The sequence below is a fragment of the Grampus griseus genome, assembly GCF_964374135.1.
Source record: "Grampus griseus genome assembly, chromosome: 4".
In the NCBI taxonomy this organism is placed as follows: domain Eukaryota; kingdom Metazoa; phylum Chordata; class Mammalia; order Artiodactyla; family Delphinidae; genus Grampus; species Grampus griseus.
The window spans coordinates 58,281,001-58,306,984 of NC_138997.1; the positions used below are offsets into that span (position 1 = coordinate 58,281,001).

At 36.5% G+C, this 25,984-nt stretch overlaps 1 protein-coding gene across 1 annotated transcript; it reads left to right on the forward strand.

The window, feature by feature from the left end:
- Positions 1 to 7,022: 7,022 nt before the first annotated feature.
- LOC309822273 (UDP-glucuronosyltransferase 2B4-like) lies at positions 7,023 to 10,880 on the forward strand (the record flags this gene model as incomplete). Its single annotated transcript, XM_082654013.1, is given in 4 exon segments — positions 7,023 to 7,755; positions 8,378 to 8,430; positions 8,434 to 8,526; positions 10,848 to 10,880. Coding segments are annotated over 4 exon segments (909 nt in total). The 5' UTR covers positions 7,023 to 7,025.
- Positions 10,881 to 25,984: the final 15,104 nt, after the last annotated feature.

The following is a 25,984-nucleotide window of genomic DNA, read 5'->3' on the forward strand; positions in this document are numbered from 1 at the left end:
TGGCAGCAGAAGTTCTGGGAAGTACTGCTTGGTGTGAGCTCTCCCAGAGCCCACCATTAGCCTCACCAAAGAGCCTGGGTAGGCTTCATTTTTGGGTCACCTCATGGCAAACAATGAACAGGGAGGGAACCCAGCCCCACCCATCAGCAGACAAGTGGATTAAAGTTTTATTGAGCTCTGCCCAACAGAGCAACAGCCAGCTCTACCCACCACCAGTCCCTCCCATTAGGAAATTTGCACAAGCCTCTTAGATAGCCTCATCCACCAGAGGGCAGACAGCAGAAGCAAGAAGAACTACAATCCTGCAGCCTGTGGAATAAAAACCACATTCACAGAAAGATAGACAAGATGAAAAGGAAGAGGGCTATGTACCAGATGAAGGAACAAGATAAAACCCCAGAAAAACAATTAAATGAAGTGGAGATAAGCAACCTTCCAAAGAAAGAATTCAGAATAATGATAGTGAAGATGATCCAGGACCTCTGGAAAGGAATGGAGGCAAAGATAGAGAAGATGCAGAAATGTTTATCAAAGACATAGAAGAATAAAAGAACAAACAAACAGAGATGAATAATACAATAACTGAAATGAAAACTACACTAGAAGGAATCAATAGCAGAATAAGTTAGGCAAAAGAACAGATAAGTGACCTGGAAGACAGAATAGTGGAATTCACTGCTGCAGAACAAAGAAAAAAGAAGAAATAGAAAATATGAACAGACCAATCACTAGTAATGAAATTGAAACTGTGATTAAAAATCTTCCAACAAACAAAAGTCCAGGACCAGATGTCTTCACAGGTGAATTCTATCAAACATTTAGAGAAGAGCTAACACCCATCCTTCTCAAACTCTTCCAAAAAATTGCAGAGGAAGGAACACTCCCAAACTCATTCAATAAGCCACCATCACCCTGATACCAAAACCAGACAAAGATACTACAAAAAAAGAAAATTACAGATCAATAACACTGATGAATATAGATGTAAAAATCCTCAACAAAATACTAGCAAACAGAATCCAACAACATATTAAAAGGATCATACACCATGATCAAGTGGGATTTAGTTCAGGGATGCAAGGATTCTTCATGATACACAAATCAATCAATGTGATACACCATATTAACAAATTGAAGGAGAAAAACCATATAATCATCTCAATAGATGCAGAAAAAGCTTTTGACAAAATTCAACACCTATTTATGATAAAAACTCTCCAGAAAGTGGGAATAGAGGGAAGCTACATCAACATAATAAAGGCCATATATGACAAACCCACAGCAAACATCATTCTCAATGGTGAAAAACTGAAAGCATTTCCACTAAGATCAGGAACAAGACAAGGATGTCCACTCTCACCACTATTATTCAACATAGTTTTGCAAGTCCTAGCCACAGCAATCAGAGGAAAAAAAAAATAAAAGGAATACAAATCATAAAAGAAGAAGTAAAACTGTCACTCTTTGCAGATGAAATGATACTATACATAGAGAAACCTAAAAATGCCACCAGAAAACTACTAGAGCTAATCAATGAATTTGGTAAAGTTGCAGGATACAAAATTAATGCACAGAAATCTCTTGCATTCCTATACACTAATGATGAAAAATTTGAAAGAGAAATTAAGGAAACACTCCCATTTACCACTGCAACAAAAAGAATAAAATACCTAGGAATAAACCTACCTAGGGATACAAAAGACCTATATGCAGAGAACTATAAGACACTGATGAAAGAAATTAAAGATGATACCAACAGATGGAGAGATATACCATGTTCTTGGACTGGAAGAATCAACATTATTAAAATGACTATACTACCCAAAGCAGTATATAGATTCAATGCAATCCCTACCAAATTACCAATGACATTTTTTATGGAACTAGAACAAAAAATCTTAAAATTTGTATGGAGACACAAAAGACCCTGAATAGCCAAAGCGGTTTTGAGGGAAAAAAAACGGAGGTGGAGGAATCAGACTCCCTGACTTCACACTATACTACAAAGCTACAGTAATCAAGACAATATGGTACTGGCACAAAAATATAGATATATGAAATATAGATCAATGGTACAGGATAAAAAACCCAGAGATAAACCCACGCACTTGTGGTCAACTACTCTATGACAAAGGAAGCAAGGATATACAAGGATATACAATAAGTGGTGCTGGGAAAACTGGACAGCTACATGTAAAAGAATGAAATTAGAACACTCCCTAACACCATTCACAAAAATAACTCCTAAATGGATTAGAGACCTAAGTGTAAAACTGGACACTATAAAACTATAAAACTTTGCTGGGCAGTAGTTGAGACACAGATGTAGAGAACAAATATATGGACACCAAGGCGGGAAAGCCGCGGGGGATGGGGTGAGGATGGTGGTGAGATGAATTGGGTGATTGGGATTGACATGTATACACTGATGTGTATAAAACTGATGACTAATAAGAACCTGCTGTATAAAAAATAAATAAAATAAAATTCAAAAATTAAAAACAAAACAACTAAACTTCCTTTGGGTTATTTGTATGGAAATATGTTAATATAAATGTTTCAGACATTACATGAAATTCCTAAAAATCTTATATATTCTGGTATAATGTTAGCAGTCATAATTCTAGTTATTATTTTAAAATGTATATCTCAGAAATAACTAAATTTCCTTGTCAATTGCATTATTATGAACTTTCATCAAATCTTTAACTGTGGTCATTGTTAAGTCTTTTGTCATTTACAGACAGTTCTGGGTGTACTCTGATGCTTTTGCAAAAATGTTCCTATAAAAGTGTTTCATCTTCTAGGAATTCATGGAAAAGACTCTGACAAGCACAGGTTTCTGGTAACTGACTATACTGCTGAACTGAATGAATAAGCATTTTCTGAACTCTAATGGAAAACTGATGAATTCATAAAAGTGCTAACAAAAGATCAAGATAAAAAAATTAATTACATGGGACTGAGTGAACTGATGAGGATGATTATAATTTTTGTGACTTGCTGTTTGAATAAAAAAAAAAAAAAGAACTGTTAATGATGAAAACTTACTATGCCATGGCTTAGTATGACCTGACTTGGAAATTTAGTTTCAGAGGCTTTTGTGAATATACCAAGGAAAGAGGACCTAGATGTATCTTATTCCCACAGACCGCCAATAAATATTTGCTTAAATATTTGCTTTCAGACGTGATTAATAAAACATGTAACTACGAAAGAAAAAAAAAATAGGTGTAGGGTTTCCCTGGTGGCACAGTGGTTGAGAGTTCGCCTGCCGATGCAGGGGACACGGGTTCATGCCCCGGTCTGGGAAGATCCCATATGCCACGGAGCGGCAGGGCCCATGAGCCATGGCCGCTGAGCCTGCGTGTCCGGAGCCTGTGCTCCGCAACGGGAGAGGCCACAACAGTGAGAGGCCCGTGTACCAAAAAAAAAAAAAAAACAAAAAACAAAAAGGTGTATAGTGGTACCTCATGGTTTTAATTTGCATTTCCCTAATGACTAATAATGTTAAGCATCTTTTCTTGTGCCTTATTTACCACCATATATCTTCCTTACTGATGTATTTGTTCAACTCCTCTGCCTGATTTACAAATGATATTTTTGTTTTCTAATTGCGTTCTAAGAGTTATTTACGTTTTCTTGATACAAGTCCTTTATCACACATATGATTTGCAAATACTTTCTCTAAGTCTGTGGCTTGTCTTTCATTCTTTTAAAAGTGTCTTTCAAAGAGAAGTTTTAACTTTGATAAAGTCCAGTTGATCAGTTTTGCCTTTTCTGGACCATGCTTTTGGTGTCATATTTAAGAAATTTTTGCCCAACTCAAGGCCATGAAAGTTTTCTCCTAGGAGTTTTATAGTTGTAGATTTTTTTTTTTTTTTTTTAGCGGTACTGGGCCTCTCAATGCCACAGCCCCTCCCGCTGTGGAGCACAGGCTCCGGACGCACAGGACCAGCGGCCATGGCCCATGGGCCCAGCCACTCTGAGGCATGTGGGATCCTCCCGGACCAGCGCACGAACCCGCATCCCCTGCATCGGCAGGTGGACTCTCAACCACTGTGCCACCAGGGAAGCCCTAGTTGTAGATTTTGCATTTGATTTTATGATCCATTTTAAGTTAATTTTTGTGTATGGTACAAGGTATGGTTTGACGTTCTTGTTTTGGTTTATTTTTTTGGTTTTTTTTTTGGCACATGCCTATCCTTTTATGCCAGCACCACTTGTTGAAAGGCTGTCCTTTCTCCACTAAATTGTCTTTACACCTTTGTCAAAAATCATTTGTCCATATATGTGTGCCATATGTGTGTGGGTTAGTTTCTGGACTTGCTATTCTATTCCGCTGATCTATTTGTCTGTCTTTGCACCAGTACCATACTCTCTTGATTACATAGCTTTACAATAACTCCTGAAATCAGGTAATGTTAGTCCTTCAACTTTGTTTTCCTTTTTAAAGTTTGATATACAACTTTGGCTATTCTAGGTCCTTTTCCTTTCCATATGAATTTAAAAATCAGATCATCAATGTCTATCAAAAAAAAAAAATCTTGCTGAACTTTAAAAACAAAACAAAACAAAAAAGCCTGCAAGGGACTTCCCTGGTGGCGCAGTGGTTATGAATCCACCTGCCAATACAGGGGACATGGGTTTGAGCTCTGGTCCAGGAAGACCCCACGTGCCATGGAGCAACAAGCCCGTGCATGACAACTACTGAGCCTGCACACCACAACTCCTGAGGCCATGCACTTAGAGCCTGTGCTCTGCAACAGGAGAAGCCACCACAGTGAAAAGCCCGTGCACCACAATGAAGAATAGACCCCACTGACTGCAACTAGAGAGAGTCCACACACAGCAACAAAGATCCAACACAGACAAAAATAAATTTTAAAAAAAACCCTGCAAACTTGAAGATAGATCAATAAGATAATACACCTCAAAGAACAGAGAGAAAAAAGAATGAAGATAAATGAACTGAGGGGTTGAGAATTGTGGGACATAATTAAGCACAGTAACATACACAAAATAGGAGTGTCAGAGAAAAAGGAGCGGAGCAAAATATTTTTAAAAATAATGCCTGAGAACATCCCAAATATGATGAAAAGCATTAACCTATGTATCCCAATTGTTCAACCAAGTCCAAGTACGATAAACATAGGAGAGCCATACACAGACTTAATGAAATGTTGAAAGCTAAAGACAGAAAATCTTGAAGCACTAAAAGAAAAGTAATTTATCCATACAAGGGAACTCCAATAAGACATCACTTATATCTCATTAGAAACAATGGAAGCTCTATGGCAGTGGGATGACATATTCAAAGCGCTGAAAGACAAAACTGTCAACCAAAAGTTCTATATCAAACAAAACTATCTTTCAAAAATGAGGGCAAAATACAGATATTTCTCTCCCTCCACTCCCCCCCCAAAAAATTCATTGCTTGGAAATCTGCCTTATAGGAAAAACTAAAAGAAAGTCTTCAAACTGAAGGAAGTAAACCCAGATTGCAATTTCTAATCACCATGATAAAACAGAAAGAACTGGTGAGATAAGTATTTATATGACAGTATAAATGCATATGTCTTCTTTCTTCTCTTAATAAATATAAAAAGCAAGCATGTAAAACATGTATATAGTTGTAGTCCTAGGCATTTGACATATAGTTAATATATTGGGGGGGGGGGTGACTGGGATGCAGCAGTGTTACAGGCCCTGAGATGACAGGGTTCTACAATGGCTTAGGTCCAAGGGTCCAGGGTCCTGTAGCTGCACAGCCTGGAAATGGTGGGCCAAGATTCCAATTCTGGCCCTAGTGGAAGTCACAGAGCAGCAGCAGCGTGTGCCCAGCAATGGCCTGTTAAAGTCGCAAGTCAGGACCCATGGGCTGGGGTGCAGAGCCCCAGCAGTGTGGCCGTGGTAATTGTGGATCAGAACTCTGACCCAGGGTGAGGTACAAAGTAGCAGCATTTTAGCCCCAGCAATGATAGGTTAAAGCCATGACTTAGGCTCCAGGAATGGTGGGTAGCTCAGCAGCTCAGCCTAGGTAATGACCAGTCAAAGCCACAACTAGGAATACACAGTGAAGTCCAAGCAATAGCAGGATTGCCTCAGTTATGGCAAGAAAAAGTACTGACTTAATACCTGAGGGCAGGGCACAGAGCAGGAGCTCCAGTCTCATAGATAGTCAGGCATTGTGACAACTCAACCAGGGAAAGCAAAGTACCAGAGTGATGGGGCCCCAAGTGTCAGATCTCACCACAGCAACATTTCCAGCCTCAGGAAAGACACAGAAGCAGGGACTCTGGGCAGCTCTGTGTCTGCTGTAATCAGTGTTGGAGAAGACTGTGCAAGTCCTCAGTAGCAAACCTCTATGATGGTGAAGCTTGCTGGGATTCTCCTGCTCTTCCTCTCCCCATGGGGTGAAATCCATTTGAAGGAATTTCTGTGGGTGTCAAGCTGCTCTGAACTGGAGGATGAGGTGATGGAGGTAAAATGTTTCCCAAGCTTTTTCACAGGGCCATCCTCAGTTTTTACAATCTGCAGGGTTTCTGCTGCTTCTTCATTGTAGTCCAGAGCTTTCCCAAAGTAATTTACATTGGTTTGTAGTTGCTCATTTATTTTTTTGTTGTTGCTTTTATGGGGGATACAAGTGTTGGAACCTCCTAACCCTCCATCCTGTTGATGTTACATTATCTCTAATTCTGTGTCAAGGGGACTGCGGACACAAGAGCCTCTCACTTGTCACTGTTGTTACACTATTTTTCTCTCTTACATAATAACTGATTTGTGTGTGCAAGGTCATCGACTTTTAGATGGGTGATAGCACTGATGAAATAATATTAAACACCAGTATAAACATGAAGTGTTCTACACTTTGCCCTTTCACTTGATTTCCACAGCTATGACTATTCATATAATGTAGTTATTTGAGGCACAGGAGTTATAATTTAACATCCTGATTGATTTTTCCTTGGATATAAGCATGAGCAATGGCAAAAGGATAATGTAATTTTTGAAAAGTACTGCATATGAACAAGATGTCTGTGAAATGGCTCTCACTTCTGCTGCTACTACAGCTGACTTGCTACTTTAGCTCTGGAAATTGTGGAAAGGTGCTGGCACGGCCAATGAAATACAGTCATTGGATGAATATGAAGACAATCCTGGATGAACTTGTCATCATGGGTCATAAGGTGACTGTTCTGACAACTTCAGCTTCCATTCTTATTGATTCCAACAAACCATCTGCTATTAAGTTTGGGACTTTCCCTATGTCTTTAACTAAAGATAATTTGAAGCATAACATCAAGCATTTGGTAGAGAAATGGACATATCTGGCAAAAAATTCGTTGTGGACATATTTTTCATCATTGAGAAGTTTATTTTGGGAACTTTCTGATATGCTTATGAATATCTGTAAAGATGTTGTTTCGAACAAGAAGCTGATGACAAAACTACATGAATCAAGGTTTGATGCTGTTCTTGCAGATGCTGTTGGACCCTGTGGTGAGCTGCTGGCTGAGGTACTTAAAGTACCTTTAGTATACAGTCTCTGCTCCTCTCCTGGCTATTCAGCTGAAAAGTATAGTGGAAGACTTCCATTACCACCATCCTATGTACCTGCTACGTTTTCAGAATTAAGTGATCACGTGACATTCACGGAGAGGGTCAAAAATATGATATATGCACTTTATTTTGACTTTTGGTTCCAGACATTTAATGAGAATAAATGGAATCAGTTTTATGGCGAAGTACTAGGTAAGTCATATTTTTAGTTGGTAGCATGAAGTCCTAACTTTCCTAGTGCCTTGGAAGGTGAGTTTGTATAAAGTAACAGAATTTTGTCTCTTATAAGTGAAACAAGGAAATGAAAATATAAAATGATTTCATAAGTATTATCAAAATATTAAATTATAGGGTAAGGTATAACCCTGTTTCCCATTACTCATACAGATTCTCCTCCAGGAAGTCATAAAACACAAACTGAAGCACTTAGGACTTCTCCAAGCAATTATATATCTATATTACTAAACTTCTTTTTTTAACTTAAAAAAAATCACTAGAAACCTCATAAAATGTCTTGATAAATGAAGACAGGTAGATTGAAGAGTTACACACATATTTGTAGCACAAGTATCTAGGTAGCATTTGGAAATTGTTTCTACTTGTGTAGCTCGATTTCTGTATTATATGATATGATATGATACAATATCAATATGGTGTACACTATACACATACATATATATTTGCTTAATTAGAGAACACTTTCAAACATCTTTGGCTATATCATTCCAAGCTCCTTTCCAAAAACTACCTACTATATTCACATGGCAATACTCTCATTTGATCTAACTCTTGTTGTTTTAGTTTATCCTTCCAGAAAGACCGACTACATTATTAAAGACAATGGGGAAAGCTGAAATGTGGCTCATTTGAACATACTGGGATTTTGAATTTCCTCTCCCACTGCTACCAAATTTTGAATTTGTTGGAGGCCTCCACTGCAAACCAGCCAAACCCCTGCCTAAGGTTACCTATTCCTATTTATTTTGTTTTGTTTACATTGAATTTTCAATAGGAATAATCCTGTGTTCTTTATTTAGAATATTTAATTACAGTGAGAGAGATGTGGGATGCTAGATAAAGTGACTTGCCAATTAGAAACTCATATATTTCTATACCAACGCAAGTATCAGAATTTCATTATCAATACAGAATAAAGTGGAAGACTTTGAGAATATGTCAGTAAAATTATTACTTTCATTATTCAATACATAATAAATCATCAGACTTCATTAAAAGAATTATTATAAAAAATTAAAAGAATAATTATAAAATGACTAGCATATTCCAGAAATAAGTGCTAATATGCAGAGAAATGGTGTAGACACAATTTCTGCCATCTGACACTCTACCTGGAAAGATAGAATACCAGCAAGTAGTAAAAACTTTGTGAAATTTTTATAAGGAAAGACCACAACACTAAGGAAACATCCAGCAGGAATCACAGATATTATCCCTGAGGCATTGATAATTAAGACAAGATCTGAAAGATGTTCAGGATAGGGCAGGGGTAGAAGAAGGCACAAAAGAAAAGCAGGTAGAGTAGTAATGACAGTTTCCAAGAAGTCTAAGTTTAGCCTAAAAAGGAAGAGTTTGAGTAAAGAGGCAGATGATGCTGGAGAGGTAAGTTGGAGACAGATAATTATAAGGAGTTTGAAACATCTAGTAGGAGCATTAGGGAGAAAATTAAAAGGGTAAAGAAAGGGAGAGAGATGTTCACATAAAAAAAAACACACACAGGATGTAGTCACTGGGTTGGATTGTAGAGGGGCAAGAGTGAAAAGGGACACCATTTAGCTGGTTGTTACAAGATACAGGCAACAATGATGGAAAACTAGAATACAATGTTCATAGAGTTATGTCCGCCTTAACTCTTATAATAATAGTACAAACCTCATATTGTTGTGGGGAAAAAATCTGTTAGTATGTATGAAACACCCAAAATGTCTCTGGAACATACTTAGTGATCCATAAAAAATATTACCTATTGTCTTTATTGTTATTTTGTTGCTATTCCATACTGTCAATAACCCAATGTGTACCAGTCACTTGGATCTAATTTCTAAATTACTAGAAACTGGTTTTCCAATATATCAAGATTATATAATCTAGCAAAGTCCTAAAGAGTAGATATCCCAAGGAGTTGTTTAAAAGTAAATTTTAAGTTTTTAAATGAAAAATAAAGGGAATTAAAATTTTAATACATGTAATAAAATTTAAGTTAAATAAAATATAATTTAATACATTTAAGTTAAAGTTGTTTTATTTTAAGAATTTTTTAAGGTTTGGCTATCTGACCAGCAAGATAAAATGATAAAATTCTTTTCTAAGGATTGAGATTCTTCACTGGCGCACTAGCCAAAAAGAACACCATTCTTGAACAATATAAGTGTATGATCTAACAATTTTTGGAGCCAAATTCAGCATTTCCTAGCTTTCACATCAGCACTTAAACCATTCCTCATTTGAAATCCCAGGGTTTTACAACTTGCAGAATAAAAGAGATAATTTAGTTTATTAGGATAGGTGTTTTCTGCCTATACCAATCCTATAGAAAACCTCAGTAAAGCTCCCTTAGGGATGTACATCTCAACATCATAGCTGCCTAACAGAATGAGCACAGGGAAAATATACACTGCATATATAAGAACCATAAACTCTGCACATACACTAAACAGCAAATAATTTGTACAACTTGAATCTGAAAACTTCCTGTAGTTTAAAAATACAAAGAATTCTCTTCAATTTATAGGATGCTATTCCTTATGAAGGAAAGCAAGAATCGAATCTATTTTAAATTGATATGATCTCTTTTAAATTGACTTAAGGGCTTCCCTAGTGGCACAGTGGTTAAGAATCTGCCTGCCAATGCAGCGGACATGGGTTCAAGCCCTGGTCTGGGAAGATCCCTGATGCCACAGAGCAGCTAAGCCCATGCGCCACAACTACTGAGTCCGTGCTCTAGAGCCTGTGAGCCACAAGTACTGAAGCCCGCATGCCCAGAGCCCATGCTCTACAACAAGAGAAGCCACCACAATGAGAAGCCCACGCACTGCAAAGAGTAGCCCCCACTCACCACAACTAGAGAAAGCCCGTGCACAGCAAGGAAGAACCAATGCAGCCAAAAATAAATAAAAGATGTGGTACATATATGCAATGGAATATTACTCAGCCATAAAAAAGAACAAAATAATGCCATTTGCACCAACAAAGTCTGAGATAAGGTTAGTGAAAGTTCTATGCTATCTAACCCTAGTTTTTGAAAGATTTCCCTGTTCTCATTGCAGGAAAGTGATAGCGTTAGTAAGAAGGGAGGTTAAGAGGAGAGGAATAAGGACAAAGAAAAGATGAATAGTAGGATAATGAAAATAATTAGTAATAGTAGCTGTTGCTATTAAGTTGCAAAATAAGATTTAAATCCGTCAATGATTGTGAAGATTTCATTATATAAAGAAACTATTCCTTCAAGCTACTAACTTTTCCATTCATTATTAGGTTCTCAGAAAATTTCTGTAATTTTTAAAGAATTAAGACATTTGGCAAAATGCTTCAAGAATCTTAAAAATGCTATAGCCTTTGACTTCATAGTATACTCCTAAGAAACCATACAGAGAAAATTAATCAAGGTGTGCAAAAACAATATTTTGGGCAGTAATTCATAAAAGCCAACACTGGAAGTAATGTAAATATTCAAAATTAAGCAATAATTAAATAAATTATCATGTGCACATCACACCATTACAATCGTTTTCTCAAAGAATTTTTTATTACACTAAATCAACTATAGTATGAGGTTTAGTTGGAAAATAACAGCTATAATAAGATCACAGTTTTCTTGTAGGATAAAAAAATATAAATTAGAATTACAATTTTCAAAATATATATCACAATGTATATTTAGTTATAGGAGTAATTAAGATTAGAATGAAAGCACGAATTTTAGCATAATGCCATCAAAGTCCATCCATGTTGTCAAAAAATGGCGGGATGTCCTTCTTTCTCATAGATGAATAACATTCAGTTCTCTGTGTGTGTGTGTGCATGTGTGTGTGTGTATTATATATATCACATCTTTATTATGTTGAAGTATGTTCCTTCTACACCCAATATGTTGAGGGTTTTTATCAGGAAAGGATGTTGTATCTTGCCAAATGTTATTCTACATTTATTGAGATGATCAAGTTATTTTAAATTTCATTCTATTAATGCAATGTATTACACTTACTGATTTGGGTACTTTGAACCATCCTTGCATCCCAGGGATAAATCCCATTTGGTCATGGTATATAATCCTTTTAATATGTTCTTGAATTTGACTTGCTGATATTTGGATGAGAATTTTTGCATTTATATTCATCCTGGATAATGGCTTATATTGAAGGTAATACTGGCTTGTAGAATGAGTTTGGAAGTGTTCCCTCTTTCCTCTTTAATTTTTTTGGAAGAGTTTTTGAAGAACTGGCATTAATTATTCTTTAAATATTTCATAGAATTTGTCAGTGAAGCCTTCTGGTCCTGGGGTTTTCTGTTGAGAGGTTTTTGAAACTGATTCAATACCTTTACTTATTATGACTGTCCAGATTTTCTAATTCTTCCTGATTCAGTCTTGATAGATTGCATGTTTCTAGGAATTTATTCATTCTTCTTGGTAATGTAATTTTTTGGCCTATAATTCTACGCAGTAGTCTCTTACGAGCGTATGTATTTCTGTAGCATCAGTTATAATGTCTCCACTTTCATTTCTAATTTTATTTATGTCTTCTTCCTTCCTTAGTTAATCTAGCTAAAGATTGTCATTTTGTTTATTTTTTTAAAAGACAGAGAAAGACAAATACTAGATGATATCCATTTTATGTGGAATATAAAAAAGTCAAACTTGTAAAAACAGAGAGTAATATGGTGGTTACCAGGAGCTGAGGGGCAGGAGAATAGGAGAGATGTCTTTTAAGGGTACAGATCTGCATCTCATAGAAAAATAAGTCCTAGAGATCTAAGGTATAGTACAGTGAACATGGACAACCATATTATATTATAATCATCAAACTTGCTAAGAGACTACATCTTAATTATTCCAACCACAAAAAGAAATAATTATGTGACATGATAGAGGTGTGAACTATCATGAAAAGTGGCTATCCTATTACAATATATTGAATATAAATGTATCAAATCAATACATTATACAACTTAAATTACATAATGTTTTATGTCAAATATATTTCATCTTCAAAATGTACATATCTCTATTTAAAAACACCTTATTGGTAATAAATACTAATCATCTTGAGCCTTCAGTGAGTCATAATCTTTTTGCAATAGTAACATCAACGATCACTGATCAGAGGAAGATCAAATGGTGGTGGAGCAAGATGATGTGGAGCTCACCTCCCCACACAAACACATCAAAAATACATCTACAGGTGGAACAATTCTCATGGAAAACTAACTGGAAAGTGGCAGAACTCCTACAAACCAAGGCTGTAAGTAAGATACACACATAATTGAGTAGGACAAGAAAAAAAGCACCGGTCTGGGACAAATACCCCTGGGAGGGTACTAAGAGGAAAAGAGAGATTGCACAGATGGACACTCACCCTGGGAAGTGAGTGGGTCAAGTCACAGACTGGGCATCCCAGTTCTAGGGTCCTACAGGAAGGAGACAAGTTCCCTTGGCTGCTTGGAGAACTGCTGGGACAGATAGAAAGTCTGGAGAAGCCTGGGCTCCACTCGTGTGGAATGCAAGGGTGCTGGCTTGCCAACAGACAGGGCGGAGAGAGGTCAGCCCTAGTGGTTGCTGCCTCACTGGGCTCCCCAGTCCAAGCCAAGCAAACACTCCTACCTCACCCACTCCACACCACAGCTTGGCCCTGGATCTAGGGAGATTTCCCACCAACTGGGAAAAGATTCAATCTTGGGATGCAGAGGTGACCTGGGGCCTGGGGTGTTTCCAGGTGGGATGGTGGAGGCCATTGTTGGTGCTTACTAAGACAGCACCCCATAAGCAGCCCAGACTTCTGATGGCAGCACAGCTGCTTGAACTCCTGTGACCACAAGTATGCAATCCCAGATGAGCAAATGCTCCAGCCCTGCCCACTTGATGCCACAACCTAGCACTAGATCTGGAGTGACCACAACAGGGGAAGAGATGTGAATGTGAGCTGTGTCTGAGGTAGCCACAGATGCCTACACAACCAGTGCATCAGACCACTGTAAGCACAGGAGCCCCACTTGCTTCAGTACTCCCCTGCTTTGGGGAAAAGACCCCAGTGCAGGGAGGAGGAAAAACACACACTTAAATGGAACACACAACCAGCTCCAGCCAGATTCTCAACCTTCTGCTCCAGCACCTTGGGAGCAGACTCCACCTGTGAAAGGGTAGAGATGGCCACTGAGCAGAGTGGAAGTTCCACCTCACACCCTGCACAGGCTCAGGCTTCTCCATTACCAGCCACAACCCCTACACCAAGGTGATAGCTACCAGCACACCCTAAGGAAATGTGTGACTGGAATCCACATCAAACACAGCCCTCCCACCAAAGGCACACAAGGTCTACATAAGGATGCTTCCACATAAGAACACCACTTCAGGACGACAGAAGGTAACTGTTTCACCTATATTCACAGAGACAAAGCAAGTAAAATGAAAAGGCAGAGAACTACTCTCAATTGAAAGAGCAAGACAAAACCCCTTAAAAAAAAATAATGAAACAGAGATAATCAGTATACCAGACAATGAATTCAAACGGTTGATAATAAAAATGCTAATTGAATTAGGAAAGAGAATTCATCTAAGCACAGATCATTTTAACAGGGAACTAGAAAATATAAAGAAGACACAAACAAAAATAGATAATTCAATATCTGAGATAAAAAGCACTCTAGAAGCAATGAATAGAATACTAAATGACACAGAAGAATGCATAAGTAATCTAGAAAATAGAATGAAAATCACCCAATCAGAACAAAAGACAAATAAATAAAAATAAAGTAACATGAGATCTTTGGGATAGCATAAAACATGCAACATTTGCATTTTAGGGGTTCCAGAAGATGAGAGAGAGAAAAGTTATCGAGATGTATTTGAAGAAATTATGGCTGAAAAATTCCCAAGTCTAAAGAAGGAAACAGACATCCAGGTATAGAAAACACAGAGGATCTGAAACAACATGAACTCAGACAGACCCAGAATAAGACATATCATAATTAATGACAAGAGTTAAAAATAGAGAATTCTAAAGGCAGCAAGAGAAAGACAAAGAGTCATATACAAAAGGATCACTATAAGGCTATTATCTGATTTCTCTGCAGAAACTTTCAGGCCAGAAGGGGGGCAGCATGATCTATTCAAATTCCTGAAAGGGAAAAATTTGCAACCTAGGATACTCTACCCAGCAAGACTGTCATTTAAAATAGGAGAGATAAAGAACTTCTCAGACAAGCAATAACTAAAAAAATTTGGCAATAATAAACCTACCCAAAAAGAAATGTTGATGGGTCTTCTCTAAATGAAAAAGAAGTAAGAATCTATAGGAAAGGGATAGTCACAGTAGAAACAGCCAATATAAAGTAAGGATTGAAGATCACTTTTTTTCCTGAAGAGCACTTAAATAAGCCAGTACATAGATTAAAAGACAAAAAAATATTGCAAAAGCAACTATAACTACCATAAACAGTAAAGGGATAAGCATGAAGATGTAAAATATAATATCAAAAACACAAAATATGAGGGAGAGGAATAAAAAATTAATCTCTTAGAATGTGTTTAAACTTAAATGACTATTAGTTTAAAGAAAGTAGATATAATTATGGGTTAACATATATGAACCCCATGATAACCACAAATCAAAAATGTACAGTAGATACACAAAAATCAAAAAGATGGATCCCAAGCATACTATGAAATAAAATCATCAAACCACAACAGAAAAACAAAAAGAAGAAATGAACAGAAAAAAACTACAAAAACAACTGGAAAACAGTTTTAGAATGGCAATAAGTCATTAATAACTATCAAAAATTCCTTTACATGTTAATGGACTAAATGCTCCAACCAAAAGACATAGGGCAGCTGACTGGAAAAAAAAGAACAAGAGGGATTCCCTGGTGGCGCAGTGGTTGAGAGTCCGCCTGCTGATGCAGGGGACATAGGTTCATGCCCCGGTCTGGGAAGATCCCACATGCCGCAGAGTGGCTGGGCCCATGAGCCATGGCCGCTGAGCCTGCGCATCCGGAGCCTATGCTCTGCAACGGAAGAGGCCACAACAGTGAGAGGCCCGTGTACCGCCAAAAAAAAAAAAAGAACAAGAGCCTTCAGTATGGTGCCTTACCAGAGACTCACTTCAGGGCAAAAGACATACAGACTGAAAGTGAGGAGGTAGGAAAAGATATTTCATGTAAATGAAAACAACAAGAAAGCAGAGGTAGCAATACTCATATCAGACAAAATAAACTTTGAAAGGCCATAATGAAAGACAAAGAAGGGCATTACAGAATAATAAAGGGAAAGCAAAAAGAGGATATTACACTTGTTAACATATACACACCCAATACAGGAGCACCTAAATATATATAGCAAATACTAACAGACACAAAGGGAGGACTTGACAATAGTACTATAATAGCAGGAGACTTTAAAACCCCTCTGACATCAATGGGCCAATCATCCAGACAAATATCAATAAAGCAACAGTGGTCTTAAATGGCACAATAGACCAGTCGAATTTACTTGGTATCTACAGGACATTACTTCTAAAAAAAATAAGAAATACACATTCTTTTCCAGTGCACATGGAATGCTCTCCAATATAGATCAAATACTAGGTCGCAAAACAAGCATCAACAAACTTATGAGGATAGAAACTATACCAAGCATTTTTCTGATCACAGTAGCATGAAACTGGAAATCAGCTAAAGAAAGAAAATTGGGAAAAGAACAAACATATGGAGACCAAACCACATGTTACTACCAAAAATGTGGGTCAACAATGAAATCAAAGAGGAAAATGGAAAACACCTCAAGACAAATAAAAATGGAAACACAGCTTTCCAAAATCTAGGGGTTACAACAAAAAGCAGTTCTAAGAGGGAAGTTCATAGTGATGCAGGCCTTCCTCAAGAAATAAGAAAAATCTCAAACAACCTAATCTATCAACTAAAGGAATTAGAAGAACAAAGAAAGCTGAAAGTTGGCAGAAGGAAGGAAGTAATAATCATCAGAGAGGAAACAAATGAAATAGACATCAAAAAACAATAGAAAAATCAAACCAAGAACTGGTTTTTTGAAAAGTTAAACAAAATTGATTAATCTTTAGCCAAGCCCACCAAGAAGAAAGAGAGGACCCGAAAAAACAAAAGAAGAAATAAAAGAGGAGAAATAACAACCAATTCCACAGAAATTCAAAAAATCATAAAAGAATACTATGAACAATTATATGCCAACAAATTGGACAACCTAGAAGAAATGGACAAGTTTCTAGGAGCATATAGCCTGCCAAGACTGATTCAAAAAGAAACAGACAATTTGAACAGACCGATAACTAGAAGTGAAATTGAATTTGAAATTTAAAAAGACTCCCAGGAAACAAAAGTCCAGGACCAGATGGCTTCACTGGGGAATTCTACCAAACATATAAAAAAGAATTTATACCTATCCTTCTCAAACTATTTCAAAAAAGTGAAGAGAAGGGAACACTCCCAAATTCATTCTACAAGACCACAATTACCCTGATACCAAAACCAGTCAAACATAAAAAAAGAAAATTATAGGTGGATATCATTAATGAATATAGATGCAAAAATCCTTAAAAAAAATATTAGCTAACGAAAAATATTAGCAAACTGAATCCAACAATACATAAAAAGAATCACACACCATGATCAAGTTGGATTCATTCCAGGGTCACAAGGATGATTCAACATATGTAAATCAATCAATGTGATATACCACATTAACAAAAGGAAAGATAAAAATCACATGAATATCTCAATAGATGCACAAAAAGCAACTGATAAAATTCATCATCCATTCATGACAAAAACTTTCATCAAAGTGGGTATAGAGGGAACATATTTCAACATAATAAAGGCCATTTATGACAAACTCACAACAAACATATTACTCAACAGTGATAAGCTGAAAACCTTATCTCTAAATTCAGGAACAAGACAAGGATGCCACTCCCAATGCCTCTATTTAACATAGTTTTTGAAGTCCTAACCACAGCAATCAGATACAAAAAGTAAATAAAAAGTATCCAAATTGGAAGGGAAGAGGTAAAACTGTCACTATTTGCAGATGACATGATAGCCTATATAGAGAACACTAAAGTCTCCACACAAAAACTATTAGAACTAATAAATAATTTCAGCAAGGATGCAGGATACAAGATCAATACAAAGAAATCTGTTGCATTTCTATAAAATAATAATGAAATGTCAGAAGAAAGTAAGATAAAAATCCTGTTTAAAATCACATAAAAATAATAAAATACCTAGGAATAGACTTAATCAAGGAGGTGAAAGACCTACAGGCTGAAAACTATAAAACATTGATGAAAGAAATTGAAGATGATTCAAAGAAATGGAACGATATCCTGTGCTCTTGGGTTGGAAGAATTAGTATTATTAAAACTGCCTTAGTACCCAAAGCTATCTACAGATTTAGTGCAGTCCTGATCAAAATACCCAGGACATTTTTCACAGAACTAGAACAAATAATACTAAAATTTATATGGAACACCAAAAGACCCCAAATTGCCACAGCAGTCCTGAGGATAAAGAACAAAGCTGGACGTATAATTCTTCCAGACTTCAGACTACATATACGACAAAGCTACAGTAATGAAAACAGTGTGGTATTGGCACAAAAACAGACACATAGATCAATGGAACAGAATACAGAGTCTGGAAATAATCCCACACACCTATGGTCAATCTCTGAGAAAGTTAGCAAGAATATGTAACAGAGAAAAGAGTCTCTTCAACAGGTGGTGCTGGGAAAACTGGACAGCCACATTAAAAACAATGAGATTAGACCATTCCTGTACATTATACAAAAATGAACTCAAAATGGTTTAAAGGTTTAAATATAAGACCTGAAACTATAAAACTCCTAGAAGGGAACATAGGCAGAACACTCTTTGACATAAATCACAGCAATATTTTCTTAGATCAGTCTCCTAAGGCAAAAGAAATAAAAGCAGCAATAAACAAATGACCTAATTAACATAAAACCTTTTGCACAGGAAAGGAAACCATCGGCAGAACAAAAATACAATCTACAGAATGGGAGAAAATATTTGTAAATTACCTAACAAGTGGTTAATATCCAAAATACACAAACAGCTCATACAATTCATTATCAAAGAAAACAAATAACACAATCAAAGAATGGGCACAAGTCTCAAATAGACATTTTTTCCAAAGAAGATGTACAGATGGCTAACAGGCATTCAAAAATATACTCAACATTGCTAACTATTAGAGAAATGCAAATCAAAACTACAGTGAGGTATCACCTCACACCTGCCAGAATGGCTAGCATCAAAAAGTCTATGAATAACAAATGTTGGAGAGGATGTGGAGAAAAGGGAACACTTGTATATTGTTGGTGGGAATGTAAATTGGTGCAGCCACTATGGAAAACAGTATGGAGGTTCCTCAAAACAATAAAAATATGATCCAGCAATTCCTCTCCTGGGTATATACCTGAAAAAAATAAGAACAGGCTTCCCTGGTGGCGCAGTGGTTGAGAGTCCGCCTGCCGATGCAGAGGACACGGGTTCGTGCCCCGATCCGGGAGGATCCCACATGCCGCGGAGCGGCTGGGCCCGTGAGCCATGGCCGCTGTGCCTGCGCATCTGGAGCCTGTGCTCCTCAACGGGAGAGGCCACAACAGTGAGAGGCCCACGTACCGCAAAAAAACAAAACAAAACAAAACAAAAAACAGTGAGACTATAAGCAACCTTGTTTTATTGCACTACCCTTTAATGTGCTTTACTGATACTGCATTTTTTTTTTTACAAATTGAAGGTTTGTGGCAACCTTGCATTGCTAGATGATGGTTAACATTTTTTTTGCCAGATGATGGCTATAATTTTTTAGCAATAAAGTGTTTTTTAACAAAGGTACATAGTTTTTTTAGACGTATTGCTATTGGACACCTAATAGACTATAATATAGTGTAAACATAACTTAAATGCACCGGGAAACCAAAAATTTCATGTGACTAGTTTTACTGAGATATTTGCTTTATTACAGTGGTCTGGAATTGAACCTGCAATTATCTCCATAGTATGCCTACACATCAAACTAAAAAGCCTCTGAACAGCAAAGGGAATCATCAACAAAATGAAAAGGCAGCCTACAGAATGGGAGAAAATATTTGCAAATCATATATATAAGGTGTTAATATCCAAAATATATTAAAAAACTCATACAACTCAATAGCAAAATAACAAAACCCCAAAAAAATCCAATTAAAAAATGGTAGAAGTTCTGAATAGCTATTTTCCAAAGAAGAGAAACAGATGGCCAACAGGTTCATGAAAAAGTGCTCATGATCACTAATCATCAGGAAAATGCAAATCAAAATATCACCTCACACCTGTTAGATTGGCTATTATCAAAAAGACAAGAAATAACAAGTGTTGGTGAGGATATGAAGAAAAGGGAACCCTCCTGTACTGTTGCTGAGATTGCAAACTTGTGCAACCACTATGCAGAACAGTGTGTAGGCTCCTCAAAAAACTAAAAAATAGAACTACCATACAATCCAGCAATTTCACTCCTGGGTACTTACCCAAAGAAAACGAAAGCACTAATTCAAGAAGATATATGCACGTCCATGTTCATTGCAAATTTACAATAGCCAAGATGCAGACATAACCTGAGTGTCCATTGATGTCTGAATAAAGAAAGTGTGGCATACACACTATGGAATATTATTCAGCCATAAGAAAAGAATGAAATCTTGCTATTTCTGACAACACAGATGGACCTTGAGGGCATTATGCCAAGTGAAACAAGTCAAAGACAAATACTGTACAATTTCACTTAAATGTGGATGGAATCTAAAAGAAAAATCTTTAAAGTAAAAATTTTATACAGAAAATAGGTTGGTGGTTACCAAAGGTGGCAGGTGGTGGAGGTGGGCAAAATGGCTGAAAGGGGTAAAAAAGGTACAAACATCCCATTACAAAATAAGCAAGTCATGGAGAAGTAATTTTAACAGCATGGTGACTATAGCTAACATCATATTGCATATGCGAAAACTGTTGAGAGTAAATATTAAAAGTCCTCATCACAAGAAAAAAACTTACACGTGGTGATGGATGTTAACTAAATTTACTGTGGTGATAATTTCACAATACATAAATACCAAATCATGTACACCTCAAACTAATATAATGTTACATTTCAATTATGCTTCAATTAAACAACAAATTTAAATGAATTTAAAATTTTTAAATGTTTTAAAAAATTTTTGATTTTTTTTCCTTCATTCCTAATCAACATCATATCTCGACTCTTTTGCCAGATTGCACCAGGAAACACATTCCCAAACAAAGGAGAAATAAGCTCTTCCTTCCTCCTCTCAGAAGATTGTGGGCTACTGAGTTAAAACAATGTGGCTCAAAGCCTGACTTTATTGCATACTAGCAATAAAGTCTGAAGCGCCTACTGGAGAGAGAGGATGTAAAGATTAAATTTAACATCATTAAATTTCTCCCTTCCCTTTTCTCCCTTTACCATATTTTTACTATAAACTCCAATGTGCTCTGAGCACCTTTTCCCCACATCAGCACTTGGGTCGGATGAGTTCAAGTGCAAGGCATAACCCTGTGTCACTTTTTCTTGAGCTGAAATGTAACTTGTTTTATCAAGATGTTTGTCCATATTGATCCTGCACCCTCACTCACCCTCTGTTTTACTCAGATCTATGACCTCTTCCCAATGATTTTTCCTTATTTCTGTAAATCCTTGACTGTACTTACAGCATCTTTGGTTCAAGGCCCAGTGAAGTAGAAAAGTTCCTCAAAGATTACAGAAATCTCTACCCTATTCTATGATGCAAGACAGAACGGGTTTTCCTATTGTTTGTTGGATTTATCCTTAAACCAGTTCCCTGAAGCTGGCAAAATAGTTAAAACATTTCCACACTTCACATTTACATAATTTAGTCCCATGAGATGAAAAAGTATCTATTTCAGTGACTTTCTCCAAAGAGCAGGCAAACCTTTCACAGAAATTCTCAGAAAAACTCCCATGGCATTTCATTGGCCTAAGTATGGTAAACTGCCTAATTTTAAGCCAAGTCCTGGCAAAAGGAATGCCATGCCCTGATTCATGAGTTCCTAAAGGAATGGGTAACCCTGGCCAATCAAGTTCACTCTCTGAGGATGGGGCCAACTAATTCTGAATCACATGGGTTCTTGCAGAGTGGGATACTTTGGTGATAATTGAAGAACTGTTAGGATGGACAAAACAATGAATGGAGGCTATAAAAGAAATCAGTAACATTCACTGTGACTATTATTTAGAATTTATTAGAGTCAATGGATCTGTTCTCAAATTCTCTCTCAAGCTCTATGACCTCACTGCAGTGATGAAAAACAGCTCCTATAGTACAGATAATGTACATTTCTAAAGAGGTCTGCTTACAAAGTAAGCAGTTCTTGTACAAGTTTTTCTACAACAGAATATGATTTTGAAACAAGAAATGACACAAATGGAGATTTCTTATCCAAAAGGAAGTTTATATATAGTAAATATTTTATGTGCATTGTTTTGAAAACAAAAATTTAAAAATTGAGTATTTTGAGCTTAAAATTAATCCCAATAATATTCTATCTCCATAGACTTCAGTTAAAAACTCTCAGAAGGGGCTTCCCTGGTAGCGCAGTGGTTGAGAGTCCGCCTGCCGATGCAGTGGACGCGGGTTCGTGCCCCGGTCTGGGAAGATCCTACATGCCGCGGAGCAGCTGGGCCCGTGAGACGTGGCCGCTGAGCCTGCGCATCCGGAGCCTGTGCTCCGCAACGGGAGAGGCCACAACAGTGAGAGGCCCGTGTACCGCAAAAAAAACACAAAAAAACCCTCAGGAGTTAGAGGAAAAATACGATTACCCCCATAGTAAAAGAAATACCTTTAATCTAAATAGTATGTTCCCATAAAAAACACATTTCCTAATTTTCTATCAAAATTCTCATCCACTTCTGAAAACCACTACAGATGAAGTGGGTAGTAGGAATTTTTGCACTCTTATAAGCCAGTTGTTTGCCCATTGATTATTTCCAACCAAAAGTACTGAGCTCACATTCCAAAATCATTGAGTCCTTTGAAAACTATTTGAGGCTAACTGCAGCCTCCTGTCTTTTGCCACGTAATTAAAAAAAAAGTTCCTTTGCGTTGAGTTCAGTGGACGCCAAGATCTGGAACAGTTTTCTGACCTGTTATACCCTGAATATCATTTGTAGGAATGAATAGTCTTTCAGGTGTCACAGAAAAATTTAGGACATAGAGAAGAAACTGAAAGGGAAACACAAAGACTTAAGAGCATGAAAAGGAGAAAAAACTTAGATGACCCATAGTACAGAGGATAGAATACTATGAATTGTTTAAGTTCTAAGATACCTATTCCTACTACAAGGAACTTGAAGTCTAAAGGTTTGGATGAATAGTGTCACATGTGCCTCAATTTTTAATATGTACATCAAATTACATTTGGAATGTTTTCTATCCAAATCAAACAAAATTTTAAAAGTTGAGATAAAATGACCCATGTGTGAACAGTCATTCTTACCTTGCAGTCAGGGAACTCTAGCATAGTCAGTGAAATGCTGCAAAAACTCGTATTTCCTTATTATTACATACATCGATGCCTTAAGATCATAATTTTAGTGATAGCACAAAGCAGGATCTATGTCTTTCAGGTGAGTGACCAAGGCATTCTACAGCAGGGTGAAAAGAGACATCCAGGAACAGAAGGAAGCTATGCCTATGATGACAAAATATTCTGAGTGAAAAATCAGACATAGAGATATTAGTTCTATGAGAGAACATGCATTTAACAGCTATCTACTTGTCCATGTCATTTGGGAACTGTCGCTCCTGATGTAATTCCAGTGGCACTGACATATTAGCCCCAGCTTCTCTTGCCTCCAGTGCTGGCTAGTCAAAGAACACCATTTCCCTGGACACACACATTGGATCAGACCTGGCTCCATGAAACCAGCATGGCTATTCAGAGTTCTTTTGTGGAATTGATATGGAAACTTGTTGGAAAAATGGTCTCTCTCCTTCTGACACTGAGAACTATATGGATAATAGAAGCCTGGAGATGGTAATGGCCATTTTTGGAATACTTAAGACTATGCCTGAGAATAAAGTCATTATAGAGGAAAGCAAAGCCAAAAGACAAGTGACATACCTGAATTACATTTCCCTCCCTTGAATTTTTCTCCACCTAATAAAAACCCTGAATTTCTAAACTCTGAATAGGGAATTCCCTGGTGTCCAGTGGTTAAGATTTGGTGCTTTCACTGCAGTGGCCGGGTTCAATCCCTGGTCAGGGAACTAAGATCCCATGCTGCCAAAACAAACAAACAAACAAGAAGACAAAAAGAAAACCACTCTGAATAACAATTTTGTTTGACTTGAACATGCTGCTGATGTATAGATTTTTACAGTCAATATTGTAGAATACATGGAAGAAACTATGCTTCTCACAATAAGGAAGGCTGTCATAAATGTCTTCAAATAGCTAATCAAAATTTCCATTTTACACTTCTATTATTTTGATTTCTTTGCATAGCAAAAAAAAATTATCAATCTTTCACACCACGTTCCTCTGTCAGTTTTTTCATTCACAAAAATCATGAGGAGAAAAACCAGTTATTGTGAGGAGTAAATCAGCTAACATTAAGTATACAGAATACATGATAACATAGTAAGAAATCAGTAAATGTTAGCTTTTTAGAATAGATTAACTGGATACTAAGCATCTTAACACCTAAAATACAAAGCACACGTTAACATGTGATTGGACACTTCTTTTAATAAGGAAGCTTGAAATGTTTAATATCCTTAGTAGAACCCAGCACCATCATTTAAAATATTTATTTTTCTATTTTTTCCAAATGATGAGATGGCTTCTTCAAAAACACCAAACTGGCTGAAATATATGGGTGGAATCTTGGCTCCATCAATTACCACCTTTATAATCTTGAGCAAATTATTAACCTCTTTGGGCCTATCTCTCCACGTATAAAAATACAGAGTGAGATGCTATATGAAGATGAAGTCAGTACGTGAAAGCACAAAGTGACTTTAAATACAAAGTGCTCAACATGATGTATATTTTATTATTACTATGATTATTTCAGAAAGATGACTTTAATATTACCTACTTATCTCATAAAGTAACATTTTTGGTGATTCCTCTACATTTTAGAAATTCTTCAGAGTTTAAGAACTTGAAAAGAAAACTTTAGATATCAACTTGTAAAACATACTGATGAATACAAACAAAATGTCAGTGAAATGACTTACCATGTATTACCAACTGGTTTAATCAAAGACAATGCTGAATCTAGAACCCAGGTTTCGTAATACAGTTAAATGTTCTTTCTTCTCTACCACACTGCACAGACTTAAATCCTTATGCTTTATTTTTGAAATAGGTAAATATACCTACTAATTGTAACTGAATGGAAAAATATTCTAAATACCAGTGAGCATATGAAAGCAGTAAACTGATAGTTTTAAGTATCCTTCAACAGTGAAGTTCCTGTGTTCTTGAGACTAATATAGAGTAAATATAAAACTGTAATCATGATCTGGTACAGAACACAATTATGACAATGTATGAAAACAAAAAAATGTGGTCAAATATCCCAAATATTTAAATATTCAACATAACAAAGGCCAAAACTATAGGTATAACTCAAAATAAAGTACAAAAAAAACTCTCATAAACTGTATTTTATACAGCTTGTTATTACTGAGAGGGATTGATGATTAACTTGATTAACTTAAAATAAGTAACTATAAGAGGGCTAAATTTTAAAAGTGTATTCTAAAAGTAAAATAGAAAATACCTAAAGTTGCTAACTTATCAAAGTTACACACAAACCAACACAAAACCTGAAAAAACAATCCTGTAATCAGAGGAGATCCAAAAATGTTATCAGATGAATACTTAACCAAAATACTAACGAAACTCCACTGTGTACCATTAGTTCTTATATTAGAAATATAAGTAAGCTTTTAATATAATTGACGTAAGTTAATCATTTCTGATAAAATATGCAAAAAGAGACAAATGGGGTTCCCACAATTCCTGAACACAAAGCATTCTTTTATGTCCACTAATATATAAGGAAACAAACTTGCATACAGACAAGAAAGAAATACAAGACATAAGTG